The sequence below is a fragment of the Podarcis muralis genome, chromosome 7 (genome assembly GCF_964188315.1).
Source record: "Podarcis muralis chromosome 7, rPodMur119.hap1.1, whole genome shotgun sequence".
NCBI lineage: Eukaryota > Metazoa > Chordata > Lepidosauria > Squamata > Lacertidae > Podarcis > Podarcis muralis.
In genome coordinates, this window is record NC_135661.1 from 62,883,036 (window position 1) to 62,901,750 (window position 18,715).

The 18,715-nt window shown below is 40.9% G+C and overlaps 1 protein-coding gene across 2 annotated transcripts in view; it reads right to left on the minus strand.

Moving 5' to 3' along the window:
* Positions 1–1,691: 1,691 nt before the first annotated feature.
* The window catches only part of LOC114601617 (protein argonaute-3), a 57,915-nt gene continuing 40,891 nt past the window's right edge, over positions 1,692–18,715 (minus strand). For both annotated transcript variants that reach the window (XM_028738929.2, XM_077931950.1), the window contains 3 exons: positions 18,348–18,449; positions 17,158–17,357; positions 1,692–15,932 (listed from right to left, as the gene is read on the minus strand). In XM_028738929.2, coding sequence (XP_028594762.2) covers positions 15,824–15,932; positions 17,158–17,357; positions 18,348–18,449 — 411 coding nt within the window. In that variant the 3' untranslated portion in view covers positions 1,692–15,823. The remainder of the gene's footprint in view (positions 15,933–17,157; positions 17,358–18,347; positions 18,450–18,715) is intronic.

The following is an 18,715-nucleotide window of genomic DNA, read 5'->3' on the forward strand; positions in this document are numbered from 1 at the left end:
CTCCACCAGTAACAGATGTGCTGTGGCGACGGAGTGGGCTTTGTTGGCAGTGGCAGGAGCAGGTAGATGGTGGTGGGAGCAGCAGCAGTAGCGGCAGGGCAGGATGGCACTTCCCATTTCACCTCAACCTAGTGTGACTGATACATCATGTGTCAGCTGGGCATTCAAAAGTGTGCAATATTCCAGTATCAATGGTGGTTCTGTGTTTGAAGAGGAACACATAGTTCCACGCTAGAGGACATACTTGCATGTAGGTCCTAAGTTCAGTCTCCAGTATCGCTAGGTAAAGGAGTAACAGGTAATGGGGACAAACCTCTGGCGAGCCACTGACAGAGCAGATAGTACTGAACTAGTCAAGACCAGTCCTGCTCCAACTATATACTGGATACCAATGAGTTTCTTGGCCCAATTCAAACTGCAGCTCAGAACCAAATGGTATGCCTCTCCCCACTCTATGTTTTTCATCTGAGGGTCTTCTCTGTGTGCTCCTCCAATGGAGAGGTTGAGGGTGGTAACAGAAACATGGGTCTTCTCAGTGGTGGCTCCCTGGTTGTGGAATGCTTTCTCCAGGGAGGCATGCCTGGTGCCATCTCTGTTTTTTGGCACCAGGCAAAATACACTGTTATTCACCTAGGCCTTTGGAGTTTCTTTGCATATTTTTAGCAGGGTGGGGGCAAGCTGGATTTGCCCTTATATGCATGTTGTGAGTATTTTAGGATATTTTAATTCTTGTATCATATCTGTCTTTAGGCTTTGTAAGTTGCTTTGTGTTCCTTTTTGAAGAAAAGGTGACTAATAGTTTCCTGCTTGGCAGGGGGTTGGACTTGATGGCCCTTGTGGTCTATTCCAACTCTATGATTCTATGATTCTAATAATAATAATTAGTCTTACCTACCAGAAGCCTGCTTCCTTTGTTCCCCATGAGGAAGGATCAGTTATTGGTTGAACCATGCAAACAGCCTACATAATAGTAACAGTCTGGAAGCAGTCTGTCTTCTCACCCACTCCCATCTGTGATTGTATGCAACATGTCATTTGGGGTTCTGCAGAGCAAAATACCTTGATGATTATTATAGATCACTGATGTCCTGCAATTCAGTTTTAGCTTCAAAGTGGCTGGGCTACTAATAACACATGCTAATCAATGGGTGATCAAAGCAGGGTATCCTGATGCACATTCCTGCGGTGTAGGAGAAGGCTGTGAAGTGGCTTGTGAGGTGTGAGGCCAAGAAACCTGGAAAGGGAGCACTTTTGAATCTGGCCAGGAGATGCACCCTTAAGTTTTTATGGGGATAGTTGGCAGAAGGTGCAGGTGCACTGATCTGTGTGCTTGCTTATGCGGTCTTACACTACTTGATTGAAGATGTATAATGTGACAACACAGGTTTCTAGCATTCTTCCTCCAAAAGAATACAGATCTTGTGAAAGCATGGAACTTCCCTCCAGTTAGGTGACGGAACACAGCAAGAGCATTTCCTTCACATTCGCTAAGGGCTGTGTGTAATGCCATCGTAAGAGCTTATAATTTTTTTATTTCTTTCTTTAACGAAGCAGTTTTCCAGAATTTGGTTGGTGCAACTAGGTGTAAATGATGAAACTGAAACTATGAAGTAAAACCTTAGACATTAAAATTTCTTATTGCTTCCCATCCCTGACAATCACCATAACCAAAGTCTGGACACAAACTTGAATTCTGGAGCAAAAGCGTATTTATTGCAGTTATTAGTGAAAGTTACACTTCAAACTGAAGCAAAGCAATGCTAAGTAATTGTTTTACTTAAAAAAAAACAACCCACAACATAGAGTCCTTCCAGTATAGAGAAAGTGGACCAAAACAAAACAAAACATAAAAAGGAGTGGAATCTGTCACAGAAAAACAACTTTGGGGACAGATTTGGCTCAGGAGTTCCATGACTGAATTATGTACGGTTACATACTTGTAAGCGACAGAACATTAGACAAGAACAGAAAAGTGTAACTTCAACGGACAGATATGACAATGTGTTTTGTAACACAATGGATTGACCCCAAAAGATATAACTAGCAACAAGTCTGGGAGAAAACAAAAACAAACCCTGCTTGTCCAGTCTTTATCTGTACCCTCAAAGTATTTTAAGGTGAATTCATAACCTAACTGGATATTCAAGACATGGTGACAGAATTTCAGAGGCACTACCATGATTTGATACAACATAACACATCAGGTTACGCTAGGAATCAGTGGTGTCCAACCTATTTGGCAAGTGTGCCGTAAATCAAAGTATGAGTACGTATGTGGAACCAACTTCCCCACTCCCTCTCCCTCTCCCACCCCCACCCCCTACAGTGTCTGGATGTTGTTTTGCTTCTAGACCAGTCTTCCACAATCTGGTATCCTCCAGCTATTCTGAACTATGACTCCTATCAGCCCCAGCCAGCACAGTGGGGATGGCTGGGTCTGATGGAAGTCGTATTCCAAAACATCTGCAAGGCACCAGGTTAGGGAAGGCTGGACTAGTCTACTGAACAGAGGAGCACACAGCATCACAGTGCTGGCTAGAGAGGCAGCAAGGAGTGCAAGTCCAACTATCTCAGCCAACCTGGACTGCTGTCCACATGTGCCACAAACTCCCTCCTGCTTATACCCTAAGTGGCATGCATGCCACTAACCATGTGCCAAGGCCATTTTATTTATGGCAAACATTGTTATTTCTATGCAAATGTCAGTCCAGGTTGTTGTTTTTTAAGTATAAAATTTTCCTTTTTTCCTCTTCTCCCTTAGCTGGAAAAATTGTCAGAGAAAAATTAGAAAACACACACACGCACACACAAAATCACACTGACAAAAAGTTTGGCAGACTAGGTTTGTGAAGTCCCTCAGAATATCTGCTTCTGTGGCATTACAAGATTGAGGCCTATGAGAACGTAAGACCCCTGCTGGATCACGCCCAAGGCCTATCTTGCCCAGCATCTTACAGTGGTCAACCAGATACTTGTGGGAAGTCTGTATGAAGGAAGAGAGTGCAACAGCACTCATGATTCACAGCAGCCGGTATCCAGAGGCGTCCTGCCCCTGACAGTGGATACACTAACCTCCACCCTGGAAGTTAAGACAGTTGTGGGGTGGGAAGAAATTTATGCCACTAAAAGCAACAAGGACTTGTGTGCCAATTCAAGAACGCTTGGTCCTTAAGTAGTTAAGATAGGCTTACAAGAGCCATCCTCTTCCAACAAAGTGTGTTAAGAGCCAACCCAAGTCTCGCAAAGCTGATGGATATGTAACAAAGTTGAAAATTGTAGAAGATGACAGGCTGATATTTAACCAAACTGGAAGAAAATGCAAAGATAGCTAAACTTTTGGCAAGGGCAGTAAACTTGGCGGGGGTAATGAGTGAAGGGAGCAGTGGACACGCTGCTTCTGGGTTAAAGAGTTAAGTTTCTAAAAACATACTGAAATACAGATTTGTTATATATATATGTATATATATATTTATCTATATTTTATATAAACCAACCCTCCCACCCTATCCCCAAATAGTTGCAGCTCACATTTGCAATACAAAGAGGCACACACGGTCAAGGTGGTTTAATAAGTAAAAATTGTGAAGGCTTTTACCAATGCACTTGCCATCCATCTGTCCACCTGCAGGAAGGCTAACTACAATAGTTCAGGTGCAACAAACTTGCTTGACTTCAGCATACTTTTGTTAAGGGAGGGGGAAAGAACCTACAAGAACACCCAGAGATTTCAAACTCATCCTATGCTTCTCTCAGAAAGCAAAACAGCAGTGCCCCACAAAGCAAGAAGTCATCAGAAATTTACAACCAAGGGCCTTAAGCTGAAGTGCAGCACCAACATGTTCCTAGGAGAATGTGAAACTATAGCTGGCCTACAGCTGGATTCTTAAGAAATGTGTCCCTGCAATGGCACACAGAATAGTGTTGACATCACCAACACAATGCCCCACACAAAGGCAAAAGGGCACCTCCAATCTGCCATGCTATGTATTTCTTATAGCGGACCAACTGCTCAGTGCAGCCCCAAGCACCTGATGGACCCACAGTGAACGGAATGTCTTGAGGATGGAGCTTACATTTGTCCCCCTAACTACACACATACAATGTTAATACTATACTGTTACACAGTTTAAAGTCTGCCTTATTAAGGAAACTGCTTGAAGGGTCATTTCTCTCATGGATATAGCTTCCATACAGGAATACCATGCATATACCACCTGTCCCCTGTAACACGAGACCAACATGCATAGGTCCATGTGCAGATGCATGTGGAAAGGATGCAGTGATTGGCAACAGGTTTTCACTGTGTGTGGATGTGGCCAAATAGACACCCGTGTGCTTGTCACATGTAGCATACATACAATTCTCTTAGACAGAGGGTACCCATACAGTTAGCAGTCATGCATCAAAGAGCCCTGTGATCAACCTACATGTCACTGCAAGCTGCCTTCTTCCTGTCACAATGGACCATCTGTGCCAAGCATGCAGAACCAAAACCTCATCAACCCCTGCCTCTTAGTGTGGACAAACTGGAAGAGCAATCATCTAGGCCACAAGTCATTTTTTAACATGGTCTGCGGGGGAAACCTCAGAAAACTTGCCTGACCACATGGCTGTACAATAAAACATAATTTCAGAACCCATTTTAATTTTCAATGTGTATTGGGGATAATTGACTTGTGAGAATGGTTGCTAATACATACCTTTCAGGTATGGTGAAATGGCAAAATGGCAGCTTGCTTTTTAAAACACAACAGCCACTCCCCACGGGTAACTTAATGATTCCACGTGTGCAAATAAATTCATACTCAAGCAAGCCATATCCAACCTGGAGTCCAAACTCCTAGATCAAGTCAAAGCTGAGCTGAGAACAAAATACAGTCTCTAAGAGAGCCAATAGTCAGAAAAAATGACCCTAAAGTCAAAGCGAGAAAAACATTTTACTAGAAATATTTTACTTTAGCATCTACTGAAATCCCTTAACAATGGTCTTTCATAAACTTTGATTCAAAACATTTTTGCGATTTTTGTTTCAGTGACTTAAATTGTGATCTAATTTAGCATATCTGGCATGTGTACACAAAAGTATGCCACATTAATTTTATGTATTCTATAAACACATTTTCCCAATATTCAAAAGTAGTAAAACTAAACAATTTTAATCAGGAGGGGAAAAAATCATTAATACAATTAATGTTGCTAGGGATAATCACCTGAAACAAAAACTCAATTACACTTTGAAACTAGCATTGTAATCATTCATTGTGTTGCTTATTTTATGAAACTGTATTTTGAGAAACGTTCTCCAATACAGAGAACATTCCATGGAGAAATGTCCATGCTACATCAGAGTCCCTTCTAATGAGACTTTTTTGCTACTTGAAAAATGAAAAATCTATCATATCAAAGGCTTCAAGAAGTTCCATCAAAAAAGCTGGAGATTTGCTTCTCCTAAAATGAGATACTGAATAGGTCTGAACCCACCCACCCCTCAAACACACACACACTGCTGCTGGGAGGAGGAGGAACTGTCAATAGTGCTCATGATTAAAAGTGGAATAGTCTTGCCTTCTGCTGCCTGCATTTCAGAGAGTACAGCCTGAAACTTTTCTGAACAAAAAGCTCATTCCTTAAATGTAGACAAACAGATATGACTAGACACAGCCAGTACAGTGAGTGAGTGAGTGAGTAAAATCTTTATGTTGCTCCTGCTCAAACCTGACATTCAGCAAGCCTCTTGGCCTCAGTGCTTAAGTCTGGAGGACCAGGATGTTAGAGATATAATAGAGGAAGGCTATATTCATGTCCTGCTTGTGAGTTTCCCTGGGGCATTTGATGGAAGGAGAATCTAAACTAAGTGGGCCTCAATCTGCCCCTGCCAAGCAGGTTTTCTGTGCCTGAATTTTGCTGTACAATCCATCTGAACAATCCCACTAGTATGACTCAGTGTGCCCATGGAATATGCATGTATTCTTCTCAGCCTCTGCTCCTTTCCTGCAACCAAAGTTTTCTGACTCTACAACAGCTCTCCTTCATCACCCTGCTCCACTATATTCACCACACAACATTCTGACAAGTCCTCATAATCCACCTCAAAAAAAGACTACCATCAAGCCGAGTGCACAGCAAGCACAAAGGGACCATAAACAAAGGAATCAGTAAAAAGGAGCAACATGAAAGAGAGAAGGCAGATTAGATCAGTTCAGGTGACTACTATGACTACATGAATTCTTAGGTAATGGACAGCAGTAACTTTAAAGTCACTTAAACAGATACCCCAAAAAATAATGGACAGCTATTTTAAAAAGCAGCGTTGTGGACTGGGTTTTGGTAAATTGAGATAAATTACTTAACGCCTCACACCAAAGTCCAATGCCACTGAAGTCTAAGCAGGGAAGCGGCTTGGGGATAATGCAGTTATAAAGGCACCAGTTTCTTGCTTCTTTGAAGTGCTTCCTAGTCTATGCTGTGGAGTGCAGGGAGGAACGAAGCAAGAAACAGGTGCACTGTTCAAAGCACAGAATGGAAAGCAAGACAAGGATTTTGCCACCATAGGGAGGATTCTATGGTTTTTCTCCTGTCAACTTCCCAGTCTGAGACCAAGAGGGCTTTAAGCTTTTTCTTAAGAGCATCATCTGTTCCAAATAAAGGATTGGCATAATGCTCTCCATTAGCTTTTGATTGGCTCTTTTGAGAAACAAATTGTGGACCGAGTACTAGTAAACTGGGAAAGTTATTTAATGTTTTGCAGCAAACTTTGAAAAGATTTAGTCCCCAAAACTATCTTGGGAAAGTAGGGTTCAGCTCCCAAAGAGCACCTCTGAGTCCAGCACACTTCTGGTAACAGAAGAAAAGATACCAGGTCAGGAGCCGAACCTTCCTGTCAGGCTTCAGTGCCAGCTCTGCAAAACTCTGCTGTATGGTTTCGGCAACTGGTCATGTTCAAATCTGCTGCATCTGACCAGCCCAGCTAGCCTGTGCCTTTCCCCTCACTTGCATTGCATCATCAATGCACATTGGAAAAGACACAGGATGTGCATGTGTGCACGCACACACATGGTAAGGCACCATGTTGGCCTGGTTTATAGAGTGTACATCTATGTTTATATGTGTATATAATATAGACATAAACACATTTTTACAAAAGAACCTATAAATGGGGTAGCCAACATGGTGCCCTCCAGATGTGCCCTCCCATCAGTCTTAGTCAGCGCGGCTACTGTCAGGGATGACGGATATTGCACTTAAACATCCTGAGGGCATGATTATAGAAGCATGCCACACTTGTCTGGAGAGCTTGGAGTGGGTAGGAAATGATGAGCGTTTTCATCTCTCGAAGCTGCAAATAAATTAAAAAAAAAGAGAGAACAAGACATGCGACACCTAGTAAGGTCAGGCCTAGCAAATGGTCTCCACACAACTAATGGTACAGCTACTACTGAAGTTAAGCATGTGCGGACCTGATCAGTGCTCTAGATGGAGGATGAATGAGACCCCATCTTAAGAGTGAGGCACACATATGCTTCCCCACCCCCCACCCCCGCTAGACACGCATAATAAACCAAACACCAAGTAGATTTCCCACTAAAGGAGAGCCTGGAAAATCAGATATAAGTCACCAGGAAGAAGTAACTCCTCTAATTTAAAAAGCATAGGAAGCTATGTTGGTCCTTCTAAAAAACAACAGCAACCCTCTGAAGTCCACAGTTCAATAAAGGTATTAATTATTAATAATTAAGGTGTTAATTAATAATAAAATAAAAATGTGTCACTTTTTTTAGACTTTGGGGTCGGTCCCAACAAAAGTATTGCATTCAGAGGTTGCTCCATTCCCCCCCCCCCATTCCCTACAGTTGAAAGTGCATTAGGTTTTGAAATTATTTCTATGATTTAACATTAAAAATAATAAAAGTTCTGGAAGTATCTGTAAACAAATTCTGCCAGAGACCACTTGAAATGGGACAACATCTAGTCTGTTTTCATACATGGCAAAGTCAGAGGCACCTCTATGGTACTTTCACAGCACAGTCCAATGCATGTCTACTGAGAAGTAAGCACCAAATAGTGCAATGGGGTTTACTCGCAGGTAAGCACATATAGGATTGCAGCCTGTGACAATTCACCTAATTTTTTCTCTTATGGAACATTCATAGTAGGGATGGAAAATGTTCCCGAGGACACTTGGGCAAAAGATACACACACACACACACACACACACACACACACACACGTATATATACATTAAAATTTTAATAAAAGTGCTTATAAAAATTGCAGAGGGTGAGCATAATCTGAAAAGAATCACTTTCCTTTTTCACACAGGAATAATGCATTTTAAGATTATGCATGTTATGACGTGTGCATCAACTAAAAAAATGCTTCTTCAGAAATATTGGTTTTATCCAAATGCAAATTTAATTGATCAATTAATTGATTAACTGGCTGAACTTGAACAATTAATAGATTAAAAGTTGACTGGGTTGTAATTAGAGAGTTTTGCTACTGGAGTAGCATTTGCACCTCTAGAAAGCTAGTACAGTTAAAGCCAATACCACCATATCTTTGGAGGCAGCCTATTCTAATAGCAAGTCATTCTTATCATTTACAAAAAAAAGGTATGTACTTCAGTATCCACCCTTAACTTTCCCACTGCTGTGTATTCAGTATTTTGCTCAACCCTTTTGGAATAACTAATAGTCAAGAACCCTTGTGCACATTTAAACTAGAACCATACTATATGTGCTATTAAGCTATCAGCTAGGATTGGCCACTGGGTCAAAAACAACAGAGCAACTGATTTCGGATTATATAATTCATTTTTTTTAAAAAAAAGTTAGTTAAATTACTATTAGCACAGATGCCGCAGTGCATACTGAACAATTTAATACACTGTCTTTGGATAAGGTTATTCAAGAAGGGAACTATATAAACTTATATGCAAAGATTAATGGGCAATGCACGTGTGAATTAAGGCAGCCATCACTTGGGAGTCACAAAAGCTTCCACACCTCTGGAGAGAGTGGTTGAGAAGGGATCATTCATCCTTAAGTATAGGCAGTCAGCATTATGGCCATGTAACATGGAGAAGCATGGTGTGAGCATCAGGCAGGCAGGATGTATGTGCAGGCCACAACTCTTACTCTTTCCGATAGCTTGCCTCATAATAAATGAAAATAGGCTGTTGCCTAATCCAAATAACATTTTTTTTCATTTTGTGCCAAAGCATTAGACTATTGTTCAAATGAACAACTGGCCTCCTCTACAACCCAGCATTGCACTGAGAGTTCCAGGATGCCAAAGACGGATATGAAAGTAGGTTTGGATGAGATTATCCTTTGCCCTCGCAGTTCCCCTGAAACCCTGGATTGCAAAGTTATAGCAAGAACATTATTGTAAAGACAAAGCCTGATAAACCCTTCCATAAAAATGGCAGCCAATAGTCAGGAAAAAGAGATGATGGCACATAAACTACAGAGGTGACCAATAATCTAACCACAAAGGGACACAAATCTTCCTTGAAAAATATTCTATTGGTACCATTAAGACCATAACTGGATTTTTTTGCAGGTGTGTGTGCAAGTAGTTTTACAGTGTAATCACTACAACTTTTGTTATTATTACTTTTACAGCATTTTGCTGCTACAGAGGTGCAGTGTTTATTAGTTTTTTTCCTGACTGATAAAAAGCTTAAAGACAAGACTGGCTGTACAGCATTTTACTTTTTAAAAAGTTTTTTTTTTATTTATTTCGGGGCAGCAGACTTGCTCAGCACCAAAAGGCCATACTGCAAATTTTTGCCATCAACATTTGCCATTGCAACCATGAGGACTAGGGTCCTGCATTTTACAAAAGGTCTACAGTTAAAGCTGGGATTTTCAGAATTTTAACAACTTTAAAGATACACATATAGCTTCAGGGGCACATGCTGCTTACCACAATTTCATAGTTTGTGGCCTCTGAATAAACATTTAGTGCTTACAAGTGTCCTGGGCTACTTGCCCTAAAAACCCTAAAGTATCTTAGATCCACACAGTGGATTTTAATCAAGTTATCAGTACCATTACTTTCCCCAAATATAGTATGGTCCACTCTTATCTTGGTCCTGATTATTTTGGGGTGGGGTACTACATAGTACTCAACACTACAAGTGATATCATCAAGAACTTGGCGTGTTTTCACTAAATGCTTCTATCCCCCCATCACCCAGCAATATACAACTTCAGAAAGAAAGAAAAATCTACAGCACCATCTTCTAAAAAGGCACTTTGAGGACTGTCTTGCTTTGAATGAATAAAACCCTCCAAGTTTCAGATGGCAGAGCTACTTCATTTTTAAATAGGTCTTTATAGTTACATACCTGCCAGAGGTAATTCAGACACAATTTTAATGTGGAAATGGGACTGAAAGATGCTAGACATGATTCTCGTCTGTCAACATTTTACCTCCTGCAGAGTCAATCCTTCAGTTTAATTTTTCAAACTGTTCTCCAGTTCCCACTCCAGGGTTTTTGTTCCTCATTCCCCAGTGGTTACTTAGTCATAACCTCTTTATCAGCAAAGTCAAGGTTACAGAGAATAAACTGGCAAGTCATAAAGGAGGGTCTGGCATCTAACAGCTTTGTCTCTCATCATAGTGAAATCCAAGCATTTGTAAATATGATAATTAACAAGCAGGTATTAGCAGACCTGCAAATTCCCCAGGAGTTGTTTAGCTTTCCAAAAAACATAAGGGTCAAGTACATCACAGGATAACTTGAAGCTGAGCATGTCTTAATAGACGTTGCTGTGCTTGAGGCAATAGTGAAAGCTCTGCCTGGTGTTTAACCCATGATGGCCATTTTCTATATGCCAGACAATGCTTGAGGTTCCATTCACCACAAGCTCAATATGCATGGACAAACTGCCCTCAAGTGAAAAGGATGGGAAGTGGAAGTTGATTAAAAAGATATGTCCTGCTCCCACTTTGCAGACACACAAACAACTCTTCCAGTTGAAAAGGTAATTGTTCTATCAGTTCATAGCACTAAAAATCCATTCAATGAATCACTTACCTACCAAGTGGGAAAATCTGACAGATTCAGGGTGTTGCCATCATCAAAAACAGCTAGCAGAAAAGCTATACAACAGGAAGGTTACATGGGTGGTTAATAAGTCACAATAATTTGCATAGGGGAACACACAGAGTCAAAGGATATCTACAAGCAGATAGACTTTCAGTCTTGCAGAAATATCCCAAAGGAAGCTTTGGGAAGCACCCTTGCCATTATTTTTAACATTTTTCATCTAACACTCCTGAGATCTTTACGTTCTAACATAGTCTCACACACACGTGTGTGAAAGACCCCACAGAATGAACCTTTCGGTCTGATGTCTTTTAATAATGCCCCTCTTAGCAGCTGTTGCTTAGATGATGAAGCTTGGCCAGTAGGACTCTAATGCTTTGTACTACTAGGGTTGTCCAAAAGTCATCAATTCTGCCTTTGAAAATCCAGCCCTAGCACTACCGACTTGCTGAAATTAATGGGAATTGTACCTGACAGAGAGCAAGCCCAATGGCACAAAAGAAAAGTCCTTACCTACAGAGGGGCACATTCTGTTAGCTCAGCTTTATTCAGCATGAAGCTGATGGAAGTTGTAGTTCAAAACATATGGAGAACAATGCACTGTGTTTTCATGGTGGACAGAACTCAGCACCAAGCAACTCTCAGGTATGGAGTGGTGATGGAGAGAGGACAGTGGCTCTTGCAAGTACAAGTGAGAAATAGGACAACCGGGGTGGGGGGAGTTACAGCAACCATTCTAGGCAGGAATATGCATACTGAATGAAGAACAAGGCCAAGCTGGGTGCAAAAAAACATTAAACCTACACTTTTGTACCTATATAGGCTAAACAGACAGCTGTCTCGGCTGTACAGGCAGAAATTTTCATGAAAGCACATTAAAATTCAAGAAAGCTTTTTTAGAAAACAAAAACAGAGAGTATGTACAAAAATAAAACTCCATATAATCTTGTGAAAAATATACTGGAAACTGCCACCACAGATGAGGTACCGTTTATTTCCTCCCATCCCCACCTCCACCCATCCACTGCAAACATCAAAATATATCTTAAGTCTTTCAAAACAAAGGAAGAATATCTGGCTATTTTATAATCTTGGTTAAGACAGCACCCTTTGTTATATCACACTGTTAAAATTGCTTTTGAAACAACAAAAATCAGAATACTACTTCTTAAATTGGATTCCTGTTCACCTGCCCTTTTTCCTTAGTGCAGTAATTGCCCACCTCCATTTAAATAAATATAGCAGCTACAGTACTGTAGTACAGGTGGCCTTCAATGCCAGTACATTGATATTGGCCTGGCTCGCAGATAATACTAAGTCATTGTTTATTAACCCATAGTTTGTTGTTTGAGCCTCCAAACCCTGCCATCAACCCAACTACAGTTTGTTTAGTGCCTAACCACAACCTGAAGTCATGATTTTTTTTGTTGGCTTACAAACCTTCGTTTGTTTTAACTATGGCTTGTTGTTACACCCAAACCCTTCACCCTTCCTTAAACATTTCTTTGGCCATTCCACCCTCTCACCAAGCTACATAGGCACAAACCAAGAGCAGCTGGAAAACCCAAAGCAACTTTGAAGAAACAAGTTATGGTTTGTTGATCATCTATGAGACAACCGGTGGTTAACTTGTGGTTTGTTAATCAAACCATGGCTTAGCATTTAGGTGTGAACCAGGCCAGTGTATTACAAATTTTATCGGCACTTGACAAAGACAGTTTCAAAATTAAAATATATTCCGGTTTGTTTTTAAATTACCATCTCCTCTCCACATGAAAATCAATCACACTAGCACTGTGTACAAGTATTTTAAAGGTGCTTCTCTGTTGGGCTCTAAATCATTTTCACTTTGGAAGGATGAGAGTGATGGCTGCAGCAAAGGAGGCTTTAGAGCCACCATTCTAGGGACAGGTCAGGAAATAAATATTATAGTGCATCTTGGTATAAACAGCTAAAAGGTCTTTAAAAGGGGTGGGGGCAGAGGTCCCAATGTTCCACAACTCACTTTTAAAACCGCAATTGTGAAAGACTGAGTAAGAATTCCCACTGGAGCCTTTTAAAGTGACAATCCTTGGAAGAGAAAAAAACTTAACATTAATATTAGTGAAGATTTGTTGTGATTCACCCATATTAGAACCGTTAAACTTGACCTCAAGCTCCAGGGAGGTTTACTAGGCTACCCTGACAACAAGTGGTGTATGTTCTCTTTAGGCAGGGGGGAGAAGGACAAAGGAGGTGAAGTCTGAGTCCATTGGCCACATCATGGGGCCTAAGCAGGCTGGTATTGAACTCCCCGCAGTCATTTCATGCTAGGAATTCAAGCATAAGTACAGTGCATGAAGTATCCTCAGCTAGGAAACTTCCAGAAGTTGAAGCATGAAAACAGCCACTTGCAATTCAATTCATTAAGAACTCTTTTGGTTCTAGCAGTTTCCCCATTCATCTTAGTGCACACCTCTTCCCAACCTCCTAAGGCAAGCTGCTCCCCATCACAATTATTTCAAGTGCACTTTGATTCTTGCCCCCAAGAGGTTAAGTGTGCATTGTACCATTTTGCTGAAACTGGGAGTAAACTTCACTAGATCACAAGTGCAGTAAAGCATTTTGAGACACCATGAACAGCAGCATATGCCTGCACAAGAAAGCATATAAAACACAGTACTTAAGTTTTCTGATGGGGGTGGGGTGGGGAGAGAAGAAATAGGAAAGGTTCAGGCCTGTTGGAGCAAAATGGGCTCAGATTTTTCAGCTGAAAATACAGTAAATTGGCAAATATAGTGGGTCACTTTGAAGACAGCACAATATAAGAAAGATGCTTCAACCAGTGAAATGGTTTTCATGTGGAGAATGGTTTGTTGGTTTGTTTGTTTCAGCAGGGCTGGGTTACTAGCAATGCCCATATGAACCATCTGCAGTATATATCTATGCATATATACTATAAAACCAGTGCAAAAAAAGCAGTCACAAATGCAGTTCATGTGTTTACAAAGTGCAAAACGCCCCTGAATCCCTGCTACTGAGTTCAATGCTCATCTTCATCATCTTGTAAAATACTTTGCTTCAGCTTCAAAGTGGAATGAAAAGAGGCCCATTCATCTGATTCACATTTCAGTGATCTCACTTAAGTGTATCCCAGCCCTCTGTAGCTTTATTTGTAAAATGAAATGAAGCACTCAGTTTCAAAAGGAAAGTCTACATGATCAAAAACTGCTTTTAAAAAATCTTCATGCCCCCTTTTAGACTTTTGCTCAATGTCATCTGGACAGATCTAATAACCTGAATTTCTTCTGTGCTGGGAAAAACCATGCCCTCCAACCCCAGGGTGCAGCAGAGCAAAAATCCTGCATTACTAGACAGTATTAAAGCTTGTAGTCTGCTAGCAGCATGAAAGGGTTTGCCTTTTTATGCATTAAAAAAGGGAATCCTCCCTATTACAAGACTTTCCTTTCAAAATTAAGGCTAACTTTGTCCTTTTAAGTGCACAAACATGTCCATTCTCCCACTATTAGTGGTGCAAAATGCTGCTGTTTGTGCACAGCAAAAATGGACAGATTTTTCTCCTTTGCAAAGGCTTATTGCACTAAAAGATAGCAAAAACATTGTCAGTTCTCTAAAACAAAATAGTTATGTTTCTAAACATTAAAACTGATGTCGCCAATACACTGACTTAAATTAAAGCATTATTATTACTCTAATAAATATAAAAGAAAAAAGGAAGCTAAACCTCAAAGTACACGTATATATAGATATATATATGCAATCACATTAAAGTGAGAGGCAGCGAGTCAACTAATATATATTTTTTCATTTTTAAAAAAGAGAGACCTCAACTTAGTGTCTGTACTTGAATGGATATTACACGTCACCCTGGCAAAACAGGGGAGGAGATCTGCTGTCACAAGAAGCTCAGAAGGTATACACATGGCACACAAGATGTAAAATTAGCTGAAACTTCTGGACAAGGAGAAAGCAGCAGCTTCATTAATCTCATCAGGTTGTATCGCTACTGCCAGCATCAACGTATATGGTTAACTTAGTTATGGTACAGAAACAGACTTGAGTTGAGCAACTCCAAGCAATGAAGACAGACACAAAAGGCAGCAGTTGGCTAAACCACACTGGGATCAATGGATCTGCAAATGCACTATACACACAGCCTTTCCCACAACATACGCTGTGGAGCTGCTCACTCAAACATACAAACACACTTGCTATGGTCACATTCAAGTGCTGACAGCCATTGAGGGGAAGCCACCGGCTACCCTCGTAGGGGTACCCAAAGGATAAAAACATTTTTGCACATTCTCTACTTCACTTCACTTGCCCACCCCAACAATCACCTTTTTGATTGCTCCTGTAAGTTTTAATACCGTAATAATTGTTTCTTTTTTGCAGAAAGAGTTGTGCTGCTGAGCAACTTGAGGTAAAGGCATAAAAAAGGGTTAGACTACAAGAAAAAAACACACACAAAGGAAAAGACAACAACGATGACGGCAGCACTTCCCATTGGAGGCTGCTTCAAAAGCAGTTGGCTGGTTTCATATTGCATAATAAGTGCCGTGTTCTCGGTGAAGTAAACAATCTTCCTTGTGTCAAAACAAGGATAAGGCCCGTGCCCCCTCCCATAGGATCAGTTTCAGCAGTGGCAGAGGTATCCCCCTCCCCAATGAACTGACCCTTCTTTAAACATACACTGTATGTGGCTAAATTCTGCAGTTCTTCCTTTCGTGAATAGGCTCCGGTCTCACTGATATTTTTTTATAGCTAAGCAAAGTACATGGTGCGTAAGGTGTCTTGGTGAATCTGTACAGCCTTCGCAAGGGCTTGGGGATCTCTCCCATTGCTCTGTCCTGAAACATGGCTTCCTTCAGCACTGCAATAGCGGGGAAAAGAGAGAAGAATTAGCAAACACCTTTGGGCCCAAGAAGCAAAAGTCACACTCCCTTCTTATATTTTTAAGCAACTAAGCTGTAAAATACAATTCTAATTTCTGCACTGAGCAGCCATTAGTACAGCCTTGGGCTAATTCCTTTGCTTCTGAACATCAACCAGGAAAAGAGCTTTAAGAAAGCTGTATTCCGTGTTCTTTTCAGCTCTCAAAAACAATACATTACACTAATGCAGAGCATGGATGAACTTCAGTACTAGATGCATGGTCCCCACCACCAATTATCAGTATAGAACAAGTCACTGGAACACATGTTCCAAACACTTCTATGGGCAAATTCACACACTCATTTAAAATGGCTATCCATAGACATCATGGGAAAGCTTGAAGAAACTGCCCTGCAACATGTACAATCAAATGTGTGATGTAATGGTTAGCATGAACAATGTGCTATCTTTTCTCACAAACACATACTTAAAGCACAATGGACTGTTGCAAATAATTTGTGCACCCAATTGCACCTAACAAAAGATTGAAGTTGTGAGTAACCATCTATGGGAATCCCCACCACACCCACGGGGCAACCTTCTATAATGAATGAATGAATGAATGAATGAGCTGTATGGGAACACTGCAGGAACTCTGAGTCATATTTATAACAGTGCTAGGTTTATAAAGGACAGATTGGCAATCATGACAACTTTACCTCAATGGACTTCATCGCTAACTGGCTTGCCTGCTGCCATTTCTGTAGAACTCTGTACACATTTAATCATGCACATTTGATGGTTTGCCAGTTGAGGTGGGAGAGACAGGGCAATGCCCAAAGGGGTCTAATTATGCATGTGGTCTCCATGGAGCATGCACACACCCCTACTTACCTCTCAAAATCCAATCAGGGTTGCACAAAAAAGTGAAGTTAATGTATCATTCTTGTAAGCTAACTCTGACTATACTCAGTGGTTTCATATGCAGCAGTGTGAAACAATATGCTAGGACTGAGCTAAACAACCAGACACCCTAGTGCACATGTGTTGACTATACTGTTTAAACATGTGAAAATGATGCTGCTGACCTTTACTAAAAAAATAAATAAATCAAGTTTGGAATAAGTCTGCAATGAGATCAAATGCCATACCTTAACATAAAAAATTCTGGCAACTAGCCCAGACATCAGAGAAGCCAAGTCATCTGGCAACACTACCCTTACCTGTCATGTTCTTTGTCTACAAGGTGATATCTTGCTCTGAATGCCACCAGGTGAGCATAATACGCTGGTGCAGGTATAGACACGGATCGTGTGCAGCGCACATAGGTGTGGCAGAGCTGGTAAGTTAGCAGCTGAAGTTCGTCTGCAGTAAAACAGTTATCATCCCACAATACATGATAATGTGAGGGACGGCTGGTACCCTAGGGAGAATGAAACATCAGTTCAAATGCCCAATTAACTTTCTGCATCACATTTCTATAAAAATTAAACTGAACAACAAATGTTTTTGTATGCCAAGGATATTGACTGTGTTCCTGAGAATACAGTTCTTATTAATGTGAAAAGGGGATTCCATGTTGCTGTAGCCCCACCCCTGCACACTCTTGGCACTGCAGCACATTAGCATCCTGCAGAGCACCACCACAGTCCTATCCTGTCACTTATTTCAAATGAACACTTCCAAGTGCTAAAATATAGGGCTGTATCATTCACCAGTGCAACGGCTCTTGTGCGACTGGACATGAGAGTTTTAATGCTGCACAACAGAGAAAACCAATGCAACAGTTGTGTTAACAACAAACTTACCAGCAACCTGCTTATGCATTCTCTGGTGCAACAATGATCCACTGGCACAAAGCTTTTCACCAGCAGATCAAGACAAGTGACTTGCTGCTACATTGGATACAGCCCATAATCAGAGGCTGAAGATAGTTTTAAGGAGCCTTGGCGTAACTAACAAAATTACTTTGTAAGAGCTTGATGCCAAGCTGCTTCAGTTTTGAATTTATGAAGCACAGCAATTACACATTTTCTGCAGCTTCCGAAAGGTATATGAGTGAATACAAACATGGAACAGCAAATGCTGGAGCCATAGCAGAGCTTCCAGGGGACAATTCCTAACACATTTTCTGTCTTCAGATGTCACAGAAAAGATTTAGCGTGAGAGCCAAATATTTTGAGAATACATTCCTGGCTAATATGACATTTTTGTTCCATGGCAAATCTAAAGGGTACAAACTTGGGTAAAAGCTCAAGTCATAAAAAGCTTGCTTTAAGTCAGCCTTGGTTGTTTTAAAAAACTGGTTTAAATAGAAAGCACCCTGCAGATTCACTTATATTACCACTCATGTCTGCTCACGAATGGTACCAAACCCAGACTGAGTCAAGTAGGTTTGTGCTTTAGTTCCTACCTGTATTCCTGCATGGCTACAGAGGTAAAAATCAAATTCATAAGGATGTGTGATATCCGTATCTACAGTTGTTCCAGCTGGGATGTTCCCACTTCTTCCAACCTAGAAAAGAATGCATTTCCACAGGAGAGGAACAAAAATGTTAGCTTGATAATTATGCAATGAACACATGATATAAAATACTGAAAAATCTGCTTTTATTTGTTTCAACTTTGAACATCAGCTTCTCCTAGTTTTTGTGCATGAAAGCAAGTCCAGAACTGGGCTGCTGACACCAGGCTTGTAACCTGATGGTGCAAAGAGGCTGGCAGCTGGAATAAAGTCTGTTGTTAACACAGAGGTGAGGTTCACAACAAAATGAAGTTGGA